We start from the raw sequence: 18245 nt of genomic DNA, 5'->3' as shown, positions 1-18245 counted from the left end.
AACTGAGGACCAACAATACTAAATAACTTTTTTTTGCTAGTCCTGGGGCTTGAATTCAGGGCTTGGCACTGTCCTTGGACACTAAGCACTCAAGGTTATCACTCCTCCACTTGAGCCACTTCTGGCGTTCTCTGTATATATGGTATCAAGGAATCGAACCTAGGGCTTCGTGCATAGTAAGCAAGCATTCTACCAGTAGACCACACTACCGGCTGATGCTAAAAACTTTTTTTTTTTTTTTGCCAGTCCTGGTCCTTCAGCTCAGGGTCTGAGCATAGTCCTTGGGCTTTCTCAAGGCTAGAGCTCTACCATTTGAGCCTCAGCACCACTTCCGGCTTTTTTGTATGTATGTGGTACCGAGGAATCAAACCCGGGTCTTCCTGCATGCTACACAAGCACTTTTACCACTAGGCCAAACTCCAGGCCCTAAATAAAGTATTTTTATACTCATCTTTACTTGGAAATAGATACCTACTGGAAATACTAAACTGCACATGATTGCAACCTCCTGTCTACAATGTTGTGCAGTTTTCCTGTCTATGAGCTCATGCAACCATTGAGCAATTACCTCTATACCCACTAATTAGCCAATTACAAGTACAGTTCAGTGTTTTCACAACTAGAGATTAATGCAAAAAGCCATGGGTGGATTCTACTGATCCTGGAAAAATCCAGCTTGTAAACTGAGATAAGGACATTTTAATTCTACACACAATATTTGTCCATATTTTAAATGGGATTTTTTTGTTGTTACCAAATGCTTTTACTAAAACGTGCACAATGTGCTAGGTGCCAGTGGCTCATGTCTATAATCCTAGCTTCTAAAGAGGCTGAGACCTGAGGACCTAGGTTCAAAGTTAGCCCAAGAAGGAAAGTCCATGACTTCTATCTCCAATTAACCACTAAAAAGCTCAAAGTACAGCTGTAGCTTAAGTGGTAGAAGTCTATCCCGGAGCAAAAAAAGTGCTCAAGGACAGGACCCAAGCCCTGAATTCAAGCCCCAGGACCAGCACTAAGCAAACAAACAAATACACAACCAGGCACCAGTGGCTCATGCTTATAATCCTAGCTACTAGGAGGCTAAAATCTGAGGATCAAGGTTCAAAGCCACGTTAAGCTTAAGGTTAACTCAAAGTCTTAAGTCAAAATCCTTAAGAAGCTTATCTCCAATTAGCCAGGAAAATTTGAACTGGACAGGACAGACATTGGACAGGATGTCTATTTATATTTCTTTCTCAAAGTTAACACTTTTTTGTCGTGCATACATAGTAAATTCAGTAATGGTATGGTACCTTAAAAAGAGAAAAAAGGGCTGGGAGTTTGGCCTACTGGTAGAGTGCTTGCCTAGCATGCACGAAGACCAGGGTTTGATTTCTCGGGACCACATATCTAGAAAAAGCCAGAACTGGTGCTGTGGCTCAAGCGGTAAAGCACTAACCTTGAGGAAAGCCCAAGGACAGTGCTCAGGCCTAGAGTTCAATCCCCAGGATTGGCCAAAAAAAAAAAAAAGAAAGAAAGAAAAGAAGAAAAAGAAAAAAAGACTAGCAAGCCTGAGTTGACACACTGAGTTAAAACCTCTGTACAAGAAACTTTTTTTAAATGTTGGAATTGGAAGCATGGCTCAAATGATAAGAACACTAAGTAAGAAGCCCTGCTTTCAGGGCCAGGAGCATAGCCTAATGGCAAACTGCTCAACTACCATGCATGAAGCCCTGGGTTTGATTCCTCGGTAGCACATACTCAGAAAAAAGCCATAAGTGGTGCTGTGGCTCAAGTGGCAGAGCACTAGCCTTGAGCAAAAAATATGCAAGGACAGGGCCAGGAGTTTGGCCTAGTGGTAGAGTGCTCGCCTAGCATGCACGAAGACCTGGGTTCGATTCCTTGGTACCACATACATAGAAAAAAAGCCAGAAGTGGTGCTGAGGCTCAAGTGGTAGAGCTCTAGCCTTGAGAAAGTCCAAGGACAGTGCTCAAGCCCTGAGCTCAAGCCCAGGACTGGCAAAAAAAAAAAAAAGAAATATGCAAGGACAGTGCCCAGGCCCAGGGTTCAAGCTCCAAGACTGGCCAAAAAAAAAAAATAAAAGCCCTGATTTCAACCCCCAGTACCAGTATACACGCATTCACATACAGCCACAAACACAAGAATGTCTATTATTCTACATGTTTAGTACTTTGAAAATCTATTTTTTTTTTGCCAGTCTGTGCTTGAGCTCAGGGCCTGAGCACTGTCTTTGGACTTTCTCAAGGCTAGAGCTCTACCACTTGAGCCTCAGCACCACTTCCGGCTTTTTTCTATATGTGGTACCAAGGAATCGAACCTGGGTCTTCATGCATGCTAGGCAAGCACTTTAACCACTAGGCCAAACTCCCAGCCCTGAAAATCTATTTTAATAATTTGTTATGTACACTATGGTCTTAAAAGCATCACAGTATAGACTTGGCTTCACTAAATTTCCGAAGGGATTCATACCTCAAAAATAAAACTTCAAAACAGCATTTAAAGGTAGGAAGAAAGAGGCAGAGAAGCATCTTTCCACGGAGAATCAGTAATACAATTCTACTTTTTAAATAGAACTATATATGCTATTTGTAAATATCAAATTAGTTATTTCATGTAAATGAGCTAGGATAAAGTAGTAATCCTACTACAACTACTGATCAGAATAGAAAGCATCATTAATGTTACTAGTACCAGTATCCACTACATGTGCCTTCTATCTGAAGAGAACATACCAGGAATTATAAATTACTTTTTCTTTTTGGCAGATGCTGGCATCAAACCCATCATCTTCACATGCCAGGAAGCATTCTACCACTGAGCCATATTCCCAGCCTCATAAACATCTTTATTATTCCCCAGGTAAGCTTTGCAGAAGAGGAAATGGACACAACGATAAAGGAACAGTTGTGGTTTTTTTTCCCCCCTTTGGATTTTATCTGGCCCTTTACCTTTCCAGCAGTAGCAAAATATTCACCATCAGGAGACCATTCCATCAGATGTACAGACACTGAAGTTCTAAAAGCAGTAAGATTAAAAAATAAAAAAGCATTTTTTAAATTGACAGTACATATGTCAGTAATGATCAAGATTTTCAGAACATTCAAGTCACAATGATCAGAACAAAGATGTTACTGCCTCCTTCAAATACAAACAAAATATTTTACCAGAATGGAAACTAATTAAAAACCAGCTAATCAAATTAATCAAAACTAATACAAAATTCACTTTACAAAAATAAGAATGGGGGCCGGGAATTTAGCCTCATGGTTGAATGCTTGCCTAGCATGCACAAAGACCCAGGTTTGATTCCTCAGTACTACATTCATAGAAAAAAAAGCCGGAAGTGGCACTGTGGCTCAAATAGTAGAGCCCTAGCCTTGAGAAAACCTAAGGACAGTGCTCAGCCCCAGGACTGAATGTATATAGTATACATACATTCAGAAAAGAATGTATGTAGTATACAGACACTGATACCACCAGCTACCTCTCACCAATACCCTAAGTACAACATATTAAAAACAGCTCAAGCGGGGCCGGGAGTTTGGCCTAGTGATAGAGTGCTTGCCTAGCATGCACGAGGACCCGGGTTCAATTCCTCGGTACCACATACATAGAAAAAAAAAAAAAGCTGGAAGTGGTGCTGAGGCTCAAGTGGTAGAGCTCTAGCCTTGAGAAAGTCCAAGGACAGTGCTCAGGCCCTGAGCTCAAGCCCAGGACTAGCAAAAAAAAAAAAAAACCAGCTCAAGCCAGGCACTCAGGTTCATGTCTACAAACCTAGCTACTCAGGAGGCTAAATTCTGAGGATTGACGTTTGAAGTCAGCCTAGACAGGAAAGTCCATGAGATTTTTTGTTTTTGTTTTTTTGCCAATGCTGGGGCTTGAATTCAACGCCTGGGCACTATCCCTGAGCTTCTTTCTTTTTGCTAAAGGCTACTACTCTACCATTTGAGCCACAGTGCCACTTCCAGCTTTTTCTGTTTATGTGGTACTGGGGAATCTAACCTAGGGATTCTTGAACACAGGACAAGCACTCTACCACTAAGCCACATTCCCTGATCTTTATGAGATGCTTATCTCGAGTTAACCACCAAAAAGCCAGAAGTGCAAGGCGGGGAGTTTGGCCTAGTGGTAGTGTGCTTGCCTAGAATGCACAAAGACCCAAGTTAGATTCCTTGGTAGAAACATAGAAAAGCCAGAAGTGGTGCTCTGTTTCAAGTGGTAAAGCACTAGACTTGAGGGAAAAGCCCAAGGGCAGTGCTCAAGCCCTGAATTCAAGCCACAGGACTAAAAAAAAAAAAAAAAAATGCCCAAAGTGGAGTTGTGATTCGAGTGCTAGAACAAAAAAGCTCAAGGCAGGATGGGAGCATGGCCTAGTGCCAGAGTGCTTACCTAGCACACATAAAGATCCAGGTTTGATTCCTTAGTACCACATACATAGAAAAGCCAGAGGTGGCACTATGGCTCAAATGGAAGAACACTAGCCTTGACAAAGCCCAAGGACAGTGCCCAGGCCCTGAGCCCCAGCCCCAGGATTGGCAAAAAAAAAAAAAAAAAAAAAAAAAAAAACCTCATACAGCACCCAAGCTCTCTGAGTTCAAGCTCCAAGCCCAGAAAGAAAGAAAGAAAAAAAAAAAGTTCAATAGTCTTCCTAATGCTGGGAAATCTGCATCCTTCTACTAAAAACTTCACACTTCTTCTTCCACTCATTATCTCATTCATGAAGCAATTCCTATGCTCACCTTGTTAGCTCAAACCCTGTTGTCCTTTTTTGTGAACAATCATCTGTAGCATAGATTGAGGAGTGACAGCATAATGGGTTTGAGCTAAAAAAAAAAATCCACTTTCTATGCTTCTAAATACAATGGAACTGTCAAAAATTACAAGCTTTATAAAAGGAAATATAACTTAAGAAAGTGTCAAACTAATGAACATAACAAGATATAAATACTAACTTGCACTGCCAGATGCACTTCCAATCATTTAAAACAGGAATTTTGTTCTCAATTTCTTCCTCCTCTTCCAAAATATCGCCTCCTGGAGGAGCCCACAACTGAATAGAATCAGTTGCTGTCAACAATCTGTTATCTGAAAATTAAAGAACATTCAGATAAATAAATAAAGATTATTTGGAAAGAAATGCTTTTGTTCAAGTATGAGAACTATTATGCAAAAAACACACGATACTGTCTATGAGAAACACATGGTGCTCAGACCCAGAGTTCAAACCCCAGGACTGGCAAAAAAAAAAAAAAAAAAAAAGACTCGGGCAAAGTCTTACAAGGTAAAAAGAAAAGCTTACAAGGCAAAAAGTGATTGTCCTTTGATCCAATCAAACTTTTTTTTTTGTATAAAACAAAACATCTGCCGGGAGTTTGGCCTAGCATGCAGGAAGGCCCAAGTTCAATTGCTTGGTACCACATACATAGAAAAAAAGCCGGAACTGGTGCTGAGGCTCAAGTGGTAGAGCTCTAGCCTTGAGAAAGTCCAAGGACAGTGCTCAGGCCCTGAGCTCAAGCCCAGGACTGGGGGGAAAAAAAAAAAAAAAAAGCTGGAAGTGGTGCTAAGGCTCAAGTGGTAGAGCTCTAGCCTTGAGAAAGTCCAAGGACAGTGCTCAGGCCCTGAGCTCAAGGCCAGGACTGGCAAAAAAAAACAAAAAAAAACCCAAAACATCTGCCTGCTCCTGCTCAAAAAAATGAGATCTGACCATCATGGTTTGGACCCAGTCTGGACAGGCAAATCTATGAGACTTTTATTTCAAAATAACCGAGATGTGGTTTAAGTGACAGAGCCAAAAAGGCTAAGCTAAGCAAGAACCTGAAGTCCTGAGTTCAAGTTTCAATGAGTAGTGAATGAAAGAGTAAATAAAATTGGAGCTGGTATGGTGGTATGCATCAGTTATCCCAGCACTTGGGATAGAGAGGTAAGAAAATTTTGAGTCAGAGAAACTGACTAGAAAAAGGAAGAGAGGAGATAGATAACAGAAAAAGGAAAGGAGGGAGGGAGGGAGAGAAAGCAAAATAGCAAATCCTCCAAACTCTGGCAGTTCAGTATATACAAAAGATATAACTAAAAAAGAACTCAAATTTTTTTTGCCAGTCCTGGGACTTGAACTCAAGGCCTGGGAACTGTCCCACTTCTGGCTTTTTCTCTTTCTGTGCTACTAAAGAATCTAACTCAGGGCTTCGTGCATGTGAGGCCAATCACTCAACCACTAAGGCACATTCCCAGCCCCCATAAAAATTTTTTTCAGGAGTTTGGCCTAGTGGTAATAGTGCTTGCCTAGCATGCACAAAGACCCAGGTTTGATTCCTCGGTATCACATAAATAGAAAAAAAAAGTCAGAAGTGATGCTGTGGCTCAAGTGGTAGAGCTCTAGCCTTGAGAAAACCCAAGGACAGGGCTGAGGCCCTGAGTTCAAGCCCAAGGACTGGCAAACAACAACAACAAAAGGAAAACTTAACATTCATCATTTGCTTATTCAAAAGAAATCACATAGTAATCACACGTTTAAAACAGAGCTTTCATTTGTATAATTTCTAAGTATAACTGCTACATACCTTGAGGATCCCAGGCTAAGTTGTAAGTCACAGAACTCAAAAAAAACTGCCCAGTTTTAAGCCACTGACACTTGAGTTGCTAAAACAGGCAGAGAGGAAGAAAAAAAAATATGCTTTTAAAATATCCAAAATCTTGACCATTTTATTTAATTGACCATATGATCTAAAATAAAATATAAATGCTTCACAATTATTTTCAAATACTGTATAAGTAACTTAAAATGGTCACATTCTACCAGTCTGAGGGTCTTGGCAACGCCTAAACTAGTGTGCACACTCTCTCAGCCCTCCTGCCCTGTTTTCCTACTTTCCTCCCTTCCCCATTAGCCAATCCCCAGGCTTCACAAAGATCTAGCTCAATTATCACCTCTGCTAAGAAACCTTCTCTGACATGATGCTAGCACCGAAGCTTCTCTCATTCTGCATCACAAGTACATCACACAGGGTTCTTTGTGGATATGTCTGAGACTCTTATTAAACTGTAACTCTTAATTTAAGGATTAAAAACAATGTCATAACAATCTTTTTATCTTCAGCATTTGCAGTACTTGCTATATCAATGGTCAAAATATTTCATAAAAACAAAGGAAGTATACATTAGAAACAAATGTAAATTGTCATAATCTAAGGGCTCGTGGTCCAAAAGAACACTGGATATACCTCCCAAGCGATCCTTTCTGACTTAAACCCAGTAGTTAAAGGCCAGACTAGGCAACTAAGTGATACTGGTCTCAAAAAAATAAGCATGGCACCAGAGTAATCCTAGCTACTCAGGAGGCTGAGATCAGAAAATCAAGGTTCAAAGCTAGCCCATTCAGAAAAGTCTAAGAGAATTCATCTCCAATTACTCAGCAAAATACTCAAGCAGAAGAGCACAAGCCGCCTTGTGTAAGCAAGCCAAATGAAACAAGACCTTGAGATTAAAAGCTCATAGTCATTTTTAAGAGTTGATAATCCTAACCATATCATTTTCTGAATATTACCTAAAAGAAAATACAACATTCAGTATAAATGAAAATGGTTCTCAATGTGGTGTGCTAGACCAATAAATCTGTATTTAGGAGCTCCATGTCCCAGATACTATTCTAAGATACTTGGGGAACTTCAGCAAACAAAGTAAACAAACCCTTGGAGCTTACATTCTAAATAGAAAACAAACAGGTAAATATTTTTGTGAGAAAAAAAAAGTTTAAATTGCAAAGACTTAAAATACCTAGCCCAAGAGGGACACAGAAGAAATTCCTAAAATGGAAAAGTGACAGGGGGCAGTAGAAATGTTAGTATGCCTGGCATGAGTCACAGAGGACAGCAACATGATGTGTTACTCTAAGTACAATGTGGAGGGAGGGAGACTGGCATATTTTAAAGCATTTTAACACTGAATCCGAGAGAAATATGCAAGTTTTTAAAAAGGTTTTAAGAGAAATATCCTCATCTTCTCTGAGAAGGATTAGAGCAAGATATTAAATATAAGATACAGACTAGTAACCATGAAAAGTAGTTCAGACTACACTCCCTAACACTTTAGTGACCACAGGAAATGGCAGACAGTAATATTCTAGAAACCTCGTTTTTTAAAAGGCCTTTACCAACTTTACAGGTATTCTACCTCACTGATACTATGGAGTCTTTTTATTGATATCATGAAACTCTATAAATTTAACTAGTCAAGTGAAAATATGCCAATACTAAAAATATTGAAACTAAAAGATTCTGCAAGAGTTCTAAAGTCGGTTAATACTTACACTATTTCTTTTATGAGAATTTATACCCAGGGGCTCAAAAATACAAACAGCATTACCATATGAAGCTGCAACCTGAAAAATATTAATAGTAAACACAGCATTAGTATTCAGAAAATAAGATGGAGCAATGGCTCCTGCCTATAATCCTAGCTACTCAGGAGACTGAGATCTGAGGTTCACTTCAAAGCCAGGCAGGCTGGCCGGGAGTTTGGCCTAGTGGTTAAAGTGCTTGCCGAGCATGCATGAAGACCCGGGTTCGATTCCTTGATACCACATACATAGATAAAAGCCAGAAGTGGTGCTGAGGCTCAAGTGGTAGAGCTCTAGCCTTGAGAAAGTCCAAGGACAGTGCTCAGGCCCTGAGCTCAAGCCCAGGACTGGCAAAAAAAAAAAAGGGGGGGGGGCAGGGTACAAAAGGACCTGAGACTCTTATCTCCAATTAACATGACTCCAGTTATTTTTTCCATAAATAAACCTGGAAGTAATAATAATCTATTAATTAATAATAAATTAGTTAAATAATCTATTAACTAATTTCTTCTCTATGTGAAAATGCAGCAAACTTTATAAGTATAATGCTTACTTCTTCAAAGAAATTATCATGTCTAGTGCTGGTACCTTAAAACTATAACCCTAGCTATTCAGCTAGCTCAGGAAGGAAAGTCCATGAAACATTTATCTCCAATTAGCCACCAAAAAGCTGGAAACAGAGAATTATTCTAGTGGTATAGGGCTAGCCTTGAGCAAAAACCCTCAGGGACAGTATGTAGGCCCTGAATTCAGGCCTTAAGAATCAGCACACAAAAAAGAAAAAAGAAAAAGAAAAATTATCCTCCTGTAGGAATTTATAGGTAGAGGCACAGCTCTTTAGCGTTTTCTGCCCAAGATTACAGATTGTAATTCTGTATCCAGCTTCATCTTAGATATTTCAAAAATCTTTACTCCAAGAAATGTATTCACTGAATATCACCGGAGTGGCCAGCTTAATGCTAACTTGAACAATACAGTGAGACTTCATTTAACAAACAAAGTCTTTCAATACAGAACCATTAGGTATCAGGAAACGGCACTTCACAATTTTAATAACCACTCACAACTTGACCAACTCTTATCAACAGCTAAGCAAGCTACATTATAGAAAAGAGTAGACAAGTTTTTTTAAAGGGTAAGAATATCCTGAGAAGGTAAGTTCATTAAAATGACATTCAGTAAGGAATTAAATCTCTTACCCGTCCTTGCTGGTGAGAACACTCCACACAGCTGACCTGGATGTTCCCGTGCTTAGCACCAGGAATGATCTGTACACATTCAAAGTCACTTGCCAAAATAACAATATCACAGCCTGAGCCATATGCCTAGAAAGAAAAAAAAAGGGGGGGCATGTAAGACATTTATCTTGGAATTTGTTGCTAGTTCTAAGAGGTATACTTGGACACATTTTTACATATTTCCAAGTAAGACTTTCAAGATTCAGCCAGGCACACCAGGCACAGTGGCTCATGCCTTGAATCCTAGCTACTCTGGAGGCTGAGATCTGAGGATGAAGGTTCAAAGCCAGCCCAGGCACAAAAGGACCTGAGATTTATCTCCAATTAACCTCTAGAAGAAGGGAAGTGGGGCTTGGCTCAAGGGTAAGGTGGTAGCCTTGAGCTAAAGAGCTCAGTGACAGTACCCATGACCCACAGGAAAAAAAAAATTTTTTTTTTCAAAATTTAGGGCGGGGAGCAAGGCCCAGTGGTAGAGTGCTTGCCTAGCATGCACTAAGACCTGGGTTCAATTCCTCAGTACCACATACACAGAAAAAGCCAGAAGTGATGCTTTGGCTCAAGTGGTAGAGTTCTAGCCTAGAGAAAGGACCTGAGACTCTTTATCTCCAATTAACTTCTAGAAAGCAGGAAGTAGGGCTTGGCTCAAGGGTAGAATGGTAGCCTTGTGAAGAGCTCAGGGACAATGCCCAGACAGGTTCAAGCCCCATGACCCACAAAACAAAAACAAAAACAAAAACAAAAACGCCTCTGTAATGACTGAAAAGCTTTCCATTATATTCTGTTGGTGGTGGCAGGTTTTGTTTGTCTGAAACAAGGTCTCTCTTTGTAGCCCAGGCACTTTCCTGTTGTTTTATTATTCTTTTTTTTTTTTTTTTTTTTTGCCAGTCCTGGGCTTGAGCTCAGGGCCTGAGCACTGTCCTTGGACTTTCTCAAGGCTAGAGCTCTATCACTTAAGCCTCAGCACCACTTCTGGCTTTTTTCTATGTATGTGGTACCGAGGAATCGAACCCGGGTCTTCATGCATGCTAGGCAAGCACTTTAACCACTAGGCCAAACTCCCAGCCCCTGTTTTATTATTCTTATGGAAAGGAAACAAGTGTCCGTTCATGTATTCATCATTCTTTAAACTTTTTCTCTGTAAACTGACAATTGGTATGACTGAACCACTTGCATAATGTCAACTAATGCCTGCCACCACCACCCACAAAATAAATCTTTCTCAGTATAGTTAAGAAAGCTAAGCCAGGCACAGTGGCTCACACCTGTAATCCTAGCTACTCAGGAGGCTGAGATTTGAGGATCAAGGTTCAAAGCCATGTGGGGAAAAAAGGACCTGAGATCCTTATCTCCAATTAACCTCTAGAAAATAGGAAGTGGGGCTTGGCTCAAGTGTAGGGTGGTAGCCTTGAGCTGAAGAGCTTAGGGACAGTTGCCAGGCCCAGGGGTAGAGCAGAGTAGCCTTGAGCGGAAAAGCTTGGGACAGGGCCCAGGCTTAGTTCAAGCCCCATGACCCACCCTTACTCCCCCCCCCCCAAAAAAGAAAGCTGAAAGACCAAATCTGAAAATAAGCTCTTCTTTCTGCATGACTAAGAATAGTTACACTAACAGCCTAGAGTCCACTCAAGAGTGCTGAGCGAGCAAACAAATGAGAAACTAAAGAGTATGCACAAATCATATAGAAAAAAAACAACAACACACGTAAAGACCAATGAGGCATGGCAACTGTGTGGTAAGCAAAGAGACAGCCCTTTTAAAATCTCCTCACCTCAGGATAGTGGAGATTAATAGAACACTTACAAGTTACCATAGAATAAAGTAAAGCTGCTAGTGATATACTGAATAAAAAGGATAAAGCTTGAATATAAATATGGTGTCTTTTGTTTTGATTTGGTTTTGCCAGTCCTAGGGCTTGAACTCAGCACCTGAGCACTGTCCTTGGGCTTTCTCAAGGCTAGTGCTCTACCTGGAGCCACAGCACCACTTCCTGCTTTTTCTATGTATGTGGTACCAAGGAATCAAACCCAGGTCTTTGTGCATACTAGGAAAGCATTCTACCACTAGGTCAAACTCCAGGCTCTTTGAATACAAATACATAGAATAAAAATCTATTGTCAGTATGAGTTACAGTGGTCATGCCAATAAACCCTAACCACTCAGAAAGCTCACAAATAAAGACTGAGATTTGGAGTGAGTAGGCAAACAAATTTCAATCAGCAAAAAGCGGTACTAGAGGTGTGGCTAAGTAATAGTGTGCAAGCTATGAACAAAAATGCCAAGCAAGAATTCAAGACCCTCAATTCAAGCCCCAGTACTGGCATACAGGCACACACACAAAAACACACATATACAAAATCTTTTGTCAGGGAAATGGAAAGAAAAAAATTAAGAAAATATTGTATGTGTGATTAAGCACTGATCTTCAAAGAAATCCTAAATTAGGGTTATAGCTGATTGAACAAACATACACATAAATAAAAAGATAAAATAGAGAGATACAGGAAGTTAAAAGTGAAGAGCACTAATTAAAGTGTAAGAAAACAACGTTCAATATTAGTCAAAAGTTATGATAATTTACTAACAAAATAGAGCTATAACAAATTTCAAAACACTATATTAAAGAAAAAAGGCAGTATAAACTAAGCCTACTTCCACACTCCCAAACAGAAAATCATTTGTTTACTGATGTTAGCAACATCTGGAAGGAAAATGAAGCCCTGAAAAGCAAATGTGCAGTAATTAATTCATCTGTTCTAATTAGCCATGACAAAAACAACTGTCTCCCACTAGCCTATACTCTCATTAAAAGGTAGACCTAACAAGAAAACAAAAGCCATTTCTTATAAGCAACTATTTTGTGTCAGTGCTAAAAATAAACCAAAGCTTAATTATCAAAATTTTCTAAAGGAAATCACAATAATATGAGTAAAAGTATCAGCCCCAGGAGCTGCCCAGCATGTATAAAAAGTTGGAATCACCTTCTGATGTTAAATTTGTTGTCTAAAGCTTGAGGTATATAATATTTGCCTCACCAAGAGGAGGATGAGGAAGAAGGAGGGAGGGAGGGAGGGGGAGGGAGAGGAAGCAGCAGCAATATCTTGCTTTTTAAAATGACTACTACTTAGCAGAGGGAATGCAAGGGTCAGAAAGGGAAGTTGGGAGGGAGGATATGATTAAGGAATGGTATGTGCATTATAGAAATGTCACAATGAAGCCATCAATATTTAGCCAATAGGCACTAATAATTGCTATTAGTTTTTAATAAAAGACAATACATTTAGACAAAAGAGAACATTTAAAATGACAACAAATATGAAATAAACTTTGTCACATAATTATTAAAAATAAAGTGCTTTGCTCCCCCAAAACATAGGTTTTTTTAGCAGCATGGTGGCTCACGCCTCTAATCCTAGCTACTCAGGAGGCTGAGATCTGAGGATCAAGATTCAAAGCCAGCCCAGGCACTAAAAGACTGTGAGACTCTTATCTCCAATTAATTACTAGAAAACAGGAAGTAAGGCTGTGGCTCAAGAGGTAGGGCCTCTTGTCTTAAGCTGACAAGCTCAGGGATAACACCCAGGCCCAGGGATAGGGCGGTAGCCTTAAGCTGAAGAGCTCAGGGACAGCGCCCACTCCCAGAGTTCAAGCCCCATGACCCACCAAAACACACACACACACACACACACACACACACACACACACACACACACACACGGGGTTTTTTTAGGTCCAAGACCAGGACTCAAGCTCAGTACCTGCCACTTTTTTTTACAGGCTAGCCCTCCACCATCTGAACCATGCCTCCAACCCATTTCTTAATTTGTTCAGTGTGTTTTGTTTTGAGACAGGGTCTCCTTATATAGCCGAAGTTCCACAATCATCCTGCATATGCCTCCTGAGTGGTTGGACCTGGTTTAGATTTTTCCTTTACTTCAGAGAGCTTCTATGCTTGTGCTGACCAGAACCAATACTGATATAAAGATTGGAGATATTCTGAACAGCCCTCTATAGACTGGCCATGTTATCAGGATAGGGAACACAGTGGAATGATCCTCAAATCTCAACCCCCTTGAGTAGCTGGCATTACACACATTGACCACCAGCACCCTGACAAAATGCACTATTGATATATGCTAGTTAATTTTTTTGCCAGTCCAAGGGATTGAACTCAGGACCTGAGCACTGTCCTTGGGCTTTCTCAAGGATAGCTCTCTACCCCTGGAGCCACAGCACCACTTCCAGCTTTTTCTATGTATGTGGTACCAAGGAATCAAACCCAGGTCTTTGTTCATGCTGGGCAAGCACTCTACCTCTAGGCCAAACTCCTGGCCCTACTAGTTAAATTTTTTTTTAATGCTGTTCATTTGTTTGGTGGGGACATGGTCAGGAAAAACAGATCAGAAGCAGGGATGGCAATACCCTGTAGATACTAAAAAAATAATAATGCAGGGGCCGGGAGTTTGGCCTAGGAGTGCTTGCCTACCATGCACAAATACCCGGGTTCGATTCCTCAGTACCACGTACATAGAAAAAAGCTGGAAGTGCTGCTGAGGCTCAAGTGGTAGAGCTCCAGCCTTGAGAAAGTCCAAGGACAGTGCTCAGGCCCTGCCAAAAATAAATAAATAAATAAATAATAATAATAATAATGCAATGTCACAAACCACAAAACACCCAAGATCAACTATATGACTGTGTTTTCACATTTCAGACACATAAGTTTCTAAAACCTTCTAAAAAGAAAACTCTAGACCCAAATGGTTTTGCTGGCAAATTCTACTATCATTTATCAGTGTTCACAGCTACACTATTCACAATAGCCATAACATGGAAAGAGCCCAAATGCCCTACAACAGATGAGTGGACCAAGAAAATTTGATATAGATAGGTATATTGATTGATTAGAATTGTACTTTTAGGGAATGGATAGGCTTAAAAAATATTATGTAGAGAAAAGTAAACCAGGATCACAGAGACACACCGCACTTATTTTCTCTCATACTGTGAAAGTTAGACCTAATACACAAATATATTTAATAACATATACAGGGTTAAATGCAAATGTACACAAATAAATTGACTTCAGGATGGTATATTCCTAGAAGGAGTCCAATGGTGTAACTTTTGAAAACTGCTCAACTAAATATTAGAAAACCGAAACATGTTCAGTTGCGGAGAAAGGGCAACAAGGGTGCATATGGAGGAAGAAAGTATAAGCAAATACAGGCATTATATTTGATGTACACTATATAAAAGCTGAACAATGTAACTTGATGGTAGAGATGGAATGGGGAAAGGAGGAGGAGAAAGAAGAATGGGATGACATTAGTCACAGTGCATTGTACTCATAACCTGACTTCTGGAACTGAAACCATTTCGTATAACTACTTAATATTTTAAATATGTACCATAAAAAGTGGGACTTATACTAATAATGTAAGGCTGAGCTGGGAATGTGGCTTAGTGATAGAGTGCTTACCTAGCATTCATGAAACTCTGCATGCTTGAAGCCCTGGGTATGCTTCCTCAGTACCACATAAACAGAAAAAGCTAGAAGTGGCACTGTGGCTCAAGTGGTAGAATGCTAGCCTTGTACAAAAGAAACTCAGGGACAGTGCTCAGAACCCAAGTTCAAGTCCCAGAACTGGGAAAAAATAAATAGAAGACTGATTCTACTTTCACAAATCAGTTATCTATAATTTTAATAATCAATACAGGAAAAGCAAGAGATGATCATTAAGATCGCTTTATGTTTTAAAAAATTTTCAACATTGGGCCAGGAGTGGTGACTCACACTTATAATCCTAGCAACTCAGGAAGCTGAGATCTGAGACTCAAGGTTCAAAGCCACCCTGGGCACAAAAGGACCTGAGACTCTTATCTCCAATTAACTTCTGGAAAATGGGAAGTGGGGCTTGGGGCCAAGGGTAGGTTGGTAGCCTGGAGCTTTAGAGCTCAAGGACAGTGTCCAGGCCTAGGGGTAGTGCAGTAGCCTTGAGCTGAAGAGCTCAGGGATAGCACCCAGGCTGAGTTCAAGCCTCATCTCACTCACACTCACACACACACACACACACACACACACACACACACACACACACACACACACAAATTCAGCATTGTCAGAAGTATAGCCTAGTAGTAGAATGCTTGCCAAACCTGCATCAAGCCCTTGGTTTGATTCAGAAAAAGGCAGAAGTGGTGCTGTGGCTCAAGTGGTCGAGTGCTAGCCTTGAGAAGTCCAAGGACAGTACTCAGGGCCTGAGTTAAAGCCCAAGGACTGCCAAAAAAAGTTTTTCAGCAGTCCTCTAGGTCTTAGCTAGGATAAGAGGCATGAGCCTGGGGGTTCTGTAAAGATTAAAGAAGCTGATAAATGTGTAGAGAACCAACTGCAGTGATAAGAGGCAGTACTACAAAAGCTATAGACTTTAAAGAGGCAGACAAGTGCAGCTATTAACAACTTCAGACTAATAAGTTTAAAAATCTACAAAAAAATCTGAAATTGGATAGGGAACGGGGGGGGGGGGGCAAGATGAGGGGTGGGGGAGGGGGGAAGGGAAATGGGGACCATGACATGTGAAAGGGTATCAATGTGTGGGAATTAAGGCACCATTTATCTGGCAAATATCATGTAACCCTTCTATTAATTACAATAAAAAATGTATTTAAAAAAATCTACAAAAAAAAAGGAAAATAAACTCATAAAAAAAGCAATCCAGCCAGGCAGGAGGGTCCCTGAGGTGTTTTTGTTTTGTGGGTCTTGGAGCTTCCGCTCTGGACCTGCGTACTCTCCCTGAGCTTTCAGCACAAGGCTACTGCCCTACTCCTTGAGCCACAGTCCCACTTCCTGTTTTCTGGTGATTCACTGGAGATAAGAGTCTCAGGGACTTTAGTGCACTTTAGTGCCCAAGATGGCTTTGAACCCTGATCCTCACATCTCAGCCTCCTGAGTAGCTAGGATTATAGGCATGAGCCACCACACCCAGCTCCTAAAATTCTTATCTATAATTAATCACAGAAAAAACTGTAAGTAGCACTATGGTTCTAGTGGGCACACATTCATGCGGGCACGCACACACAAATTATACACAAGCACAAACACAATGACAATATTCCCCAGATTAGGTTTACATTTTAACTAGATCTATGAAGAGAATAAAGTAAATGAAAATAGAGTAAAGGGGAAAAGGCAGGGATATCATTTAAGATCATTCTGTCAACCAGGCAAGGTAATTCAAGCCTGTAATCCTAGCTACTCAGCAGGAGATCCAGGGATGGAAGTAAAAAGAAGAAAAAGTAGTTCATAAGGCTTCTTATGGCAGTAGTATCTGTTATCCCAGGTACAGAGAAAGCACAATGACTGCGACCAGTCATGTACACCTGTCATACCCACCACACGGGCAAGCACAAATACCAGAACAGAAGCCTATGCTGACCTAAGCATATTTCAAGACTCTTCTCAAAAATAACCAAAGGAAAAAGGAGCTGGAGGTGTGGCCCAAGTGGTATTGCACCTGCCTTGATGAGTGAGGCCTTTAGTCTGTAGTAACGTGAAAAAAAAAAATGTACCTTTACCAAATCTCTCCTGGGGGCAAAATCCCTCCAGTTTAGATCAACATTCATATACATAAAAAGAGTGATACAACATGGTACAGGAGTACATACTGGCTTGAATACCTTCTGCTGACTAGATTCTCTTAAATGTACATAGAGTCAAGGTCAGAGCTGATAGGGAAAAACTGCTAGCACTGCTAGCACATCACTACATGCTACACCCAAGAAAAACTCAAGACCCTTAATCTTGACAACTACCACAGGAGCTCACTGTTATCTGTGAACTCAGTGTAAGCTAATAATGTTGTTTACATGTGTGGTCTTTTGTTTTATATTGTAGAGCTGAGGACCGAACTCAGGTTCTCACATTTGCCAGGCAAGTGCTATTCCACTGAGCTAAATCCCCAAGCCCTGCTGTGTGTGTTTTTGTGCCTATCTCTACCCGCTTGCAAAATGGTTTTATGATCTCACATTTCCTGGGTTTCTCCCAAAGTCATTGTAGGAAAACCTCACTGATGACTTAGTATAATTAAATGGACTACTCCCAAGAGGAATCAGTATTTAGAGGAAATGAAGAAAACTTAAATTAACAAAGGCATCTGGTTTATCCCCTTCCAATTCCCCCACCAAATTCCTATGTCCAATATTAAGAGAAGTCGGCTCTGTTCGGCAAACTCCTTTACACCTACTGACTCCTGTACCACTAACAATGTAAGATAAAAATTGTGAATTAGGGGCCAGGAGTTTGACCTAGTGGTAGAGTGCTTGCCTAGCATACACAAAGAAATGGGTTTGATTCCTCTGTACCATACATAGAAAAAGCCTGAAGTGGTGCTGTGGCTCAAGTGGTACAGCTCCAGTCTTGAGAAAGCCCAAGGACAGTTATCAGGCCCTGAGTTCAAGCCCATGGACTGGCAAAAAAAAAAAAAAAAAAAAAAACGCTTTTCTCTGTATCACAGAAATTTAACTGATCAGGCATGACATATTTTTTCACTATGGCCTGTGGTTATTAACCAACATCCTGTGGTCTTTTTGTTGACTGAATTCTGAGACTCTGATTTGTTCTAAAAGATAAACTGATTATAATTTCTTTAAAAAAATATTTTTATCCAAAATTATAAGGAAATAC

At 40.4% G+C, this 18245-nt stretch overlaps 1 protein-coding gene across 1 annotated transcript in view; it reads right to left on the bottom strand.

Moving 5' to 3' along the window:
- Nucleotides 1-18245, bottom strand: part of Dmxl2 (Dmx like 2) — a 102253-nt gene that overhangs the window by 78263 nt on the left and 5745 nt on the right. Inside the window, exons 2-6 of the mRNA XM_090358411.1 lie at nt 9533-9658; nt 8304-8375; nt 6559-6637; nt 4954-5086; nt 2950-3016 (exon numbers count right to left, since the gene is read on the bottom strand). Of these exons, the coding sequence (XP_090214537.1) occupies nt 2950-3016; nt 4954-5086; nt 6559-6637; nt 8304-8375; nt 9533-9658 (477 nt within the window). The remainder of the gene's footprint in view (nt 1-2949; nt 3017-4953; nt 5087-6558; nt 6638-8303; nt 8376-9532; nt 9659-18245) is intronic.

Source organism: Megascapheus bottae, chromosome 25, assembly GCF_031878675.1.
Source record: "Megascapheus bottae isolate mThoBot1 chromosome 25, mThoBot2.hap1, whole genome shotgun sequence".
NCBI classification, from domain to species: Eukaryota; Metazoa; Chordata; class Mammalia; order Rodentia; family Geomyidae; genus Megascapheus; species Megascapheus bottae.
This window is presented reverse-complemented; position numbering and strand designations above follow the sequence as displayed.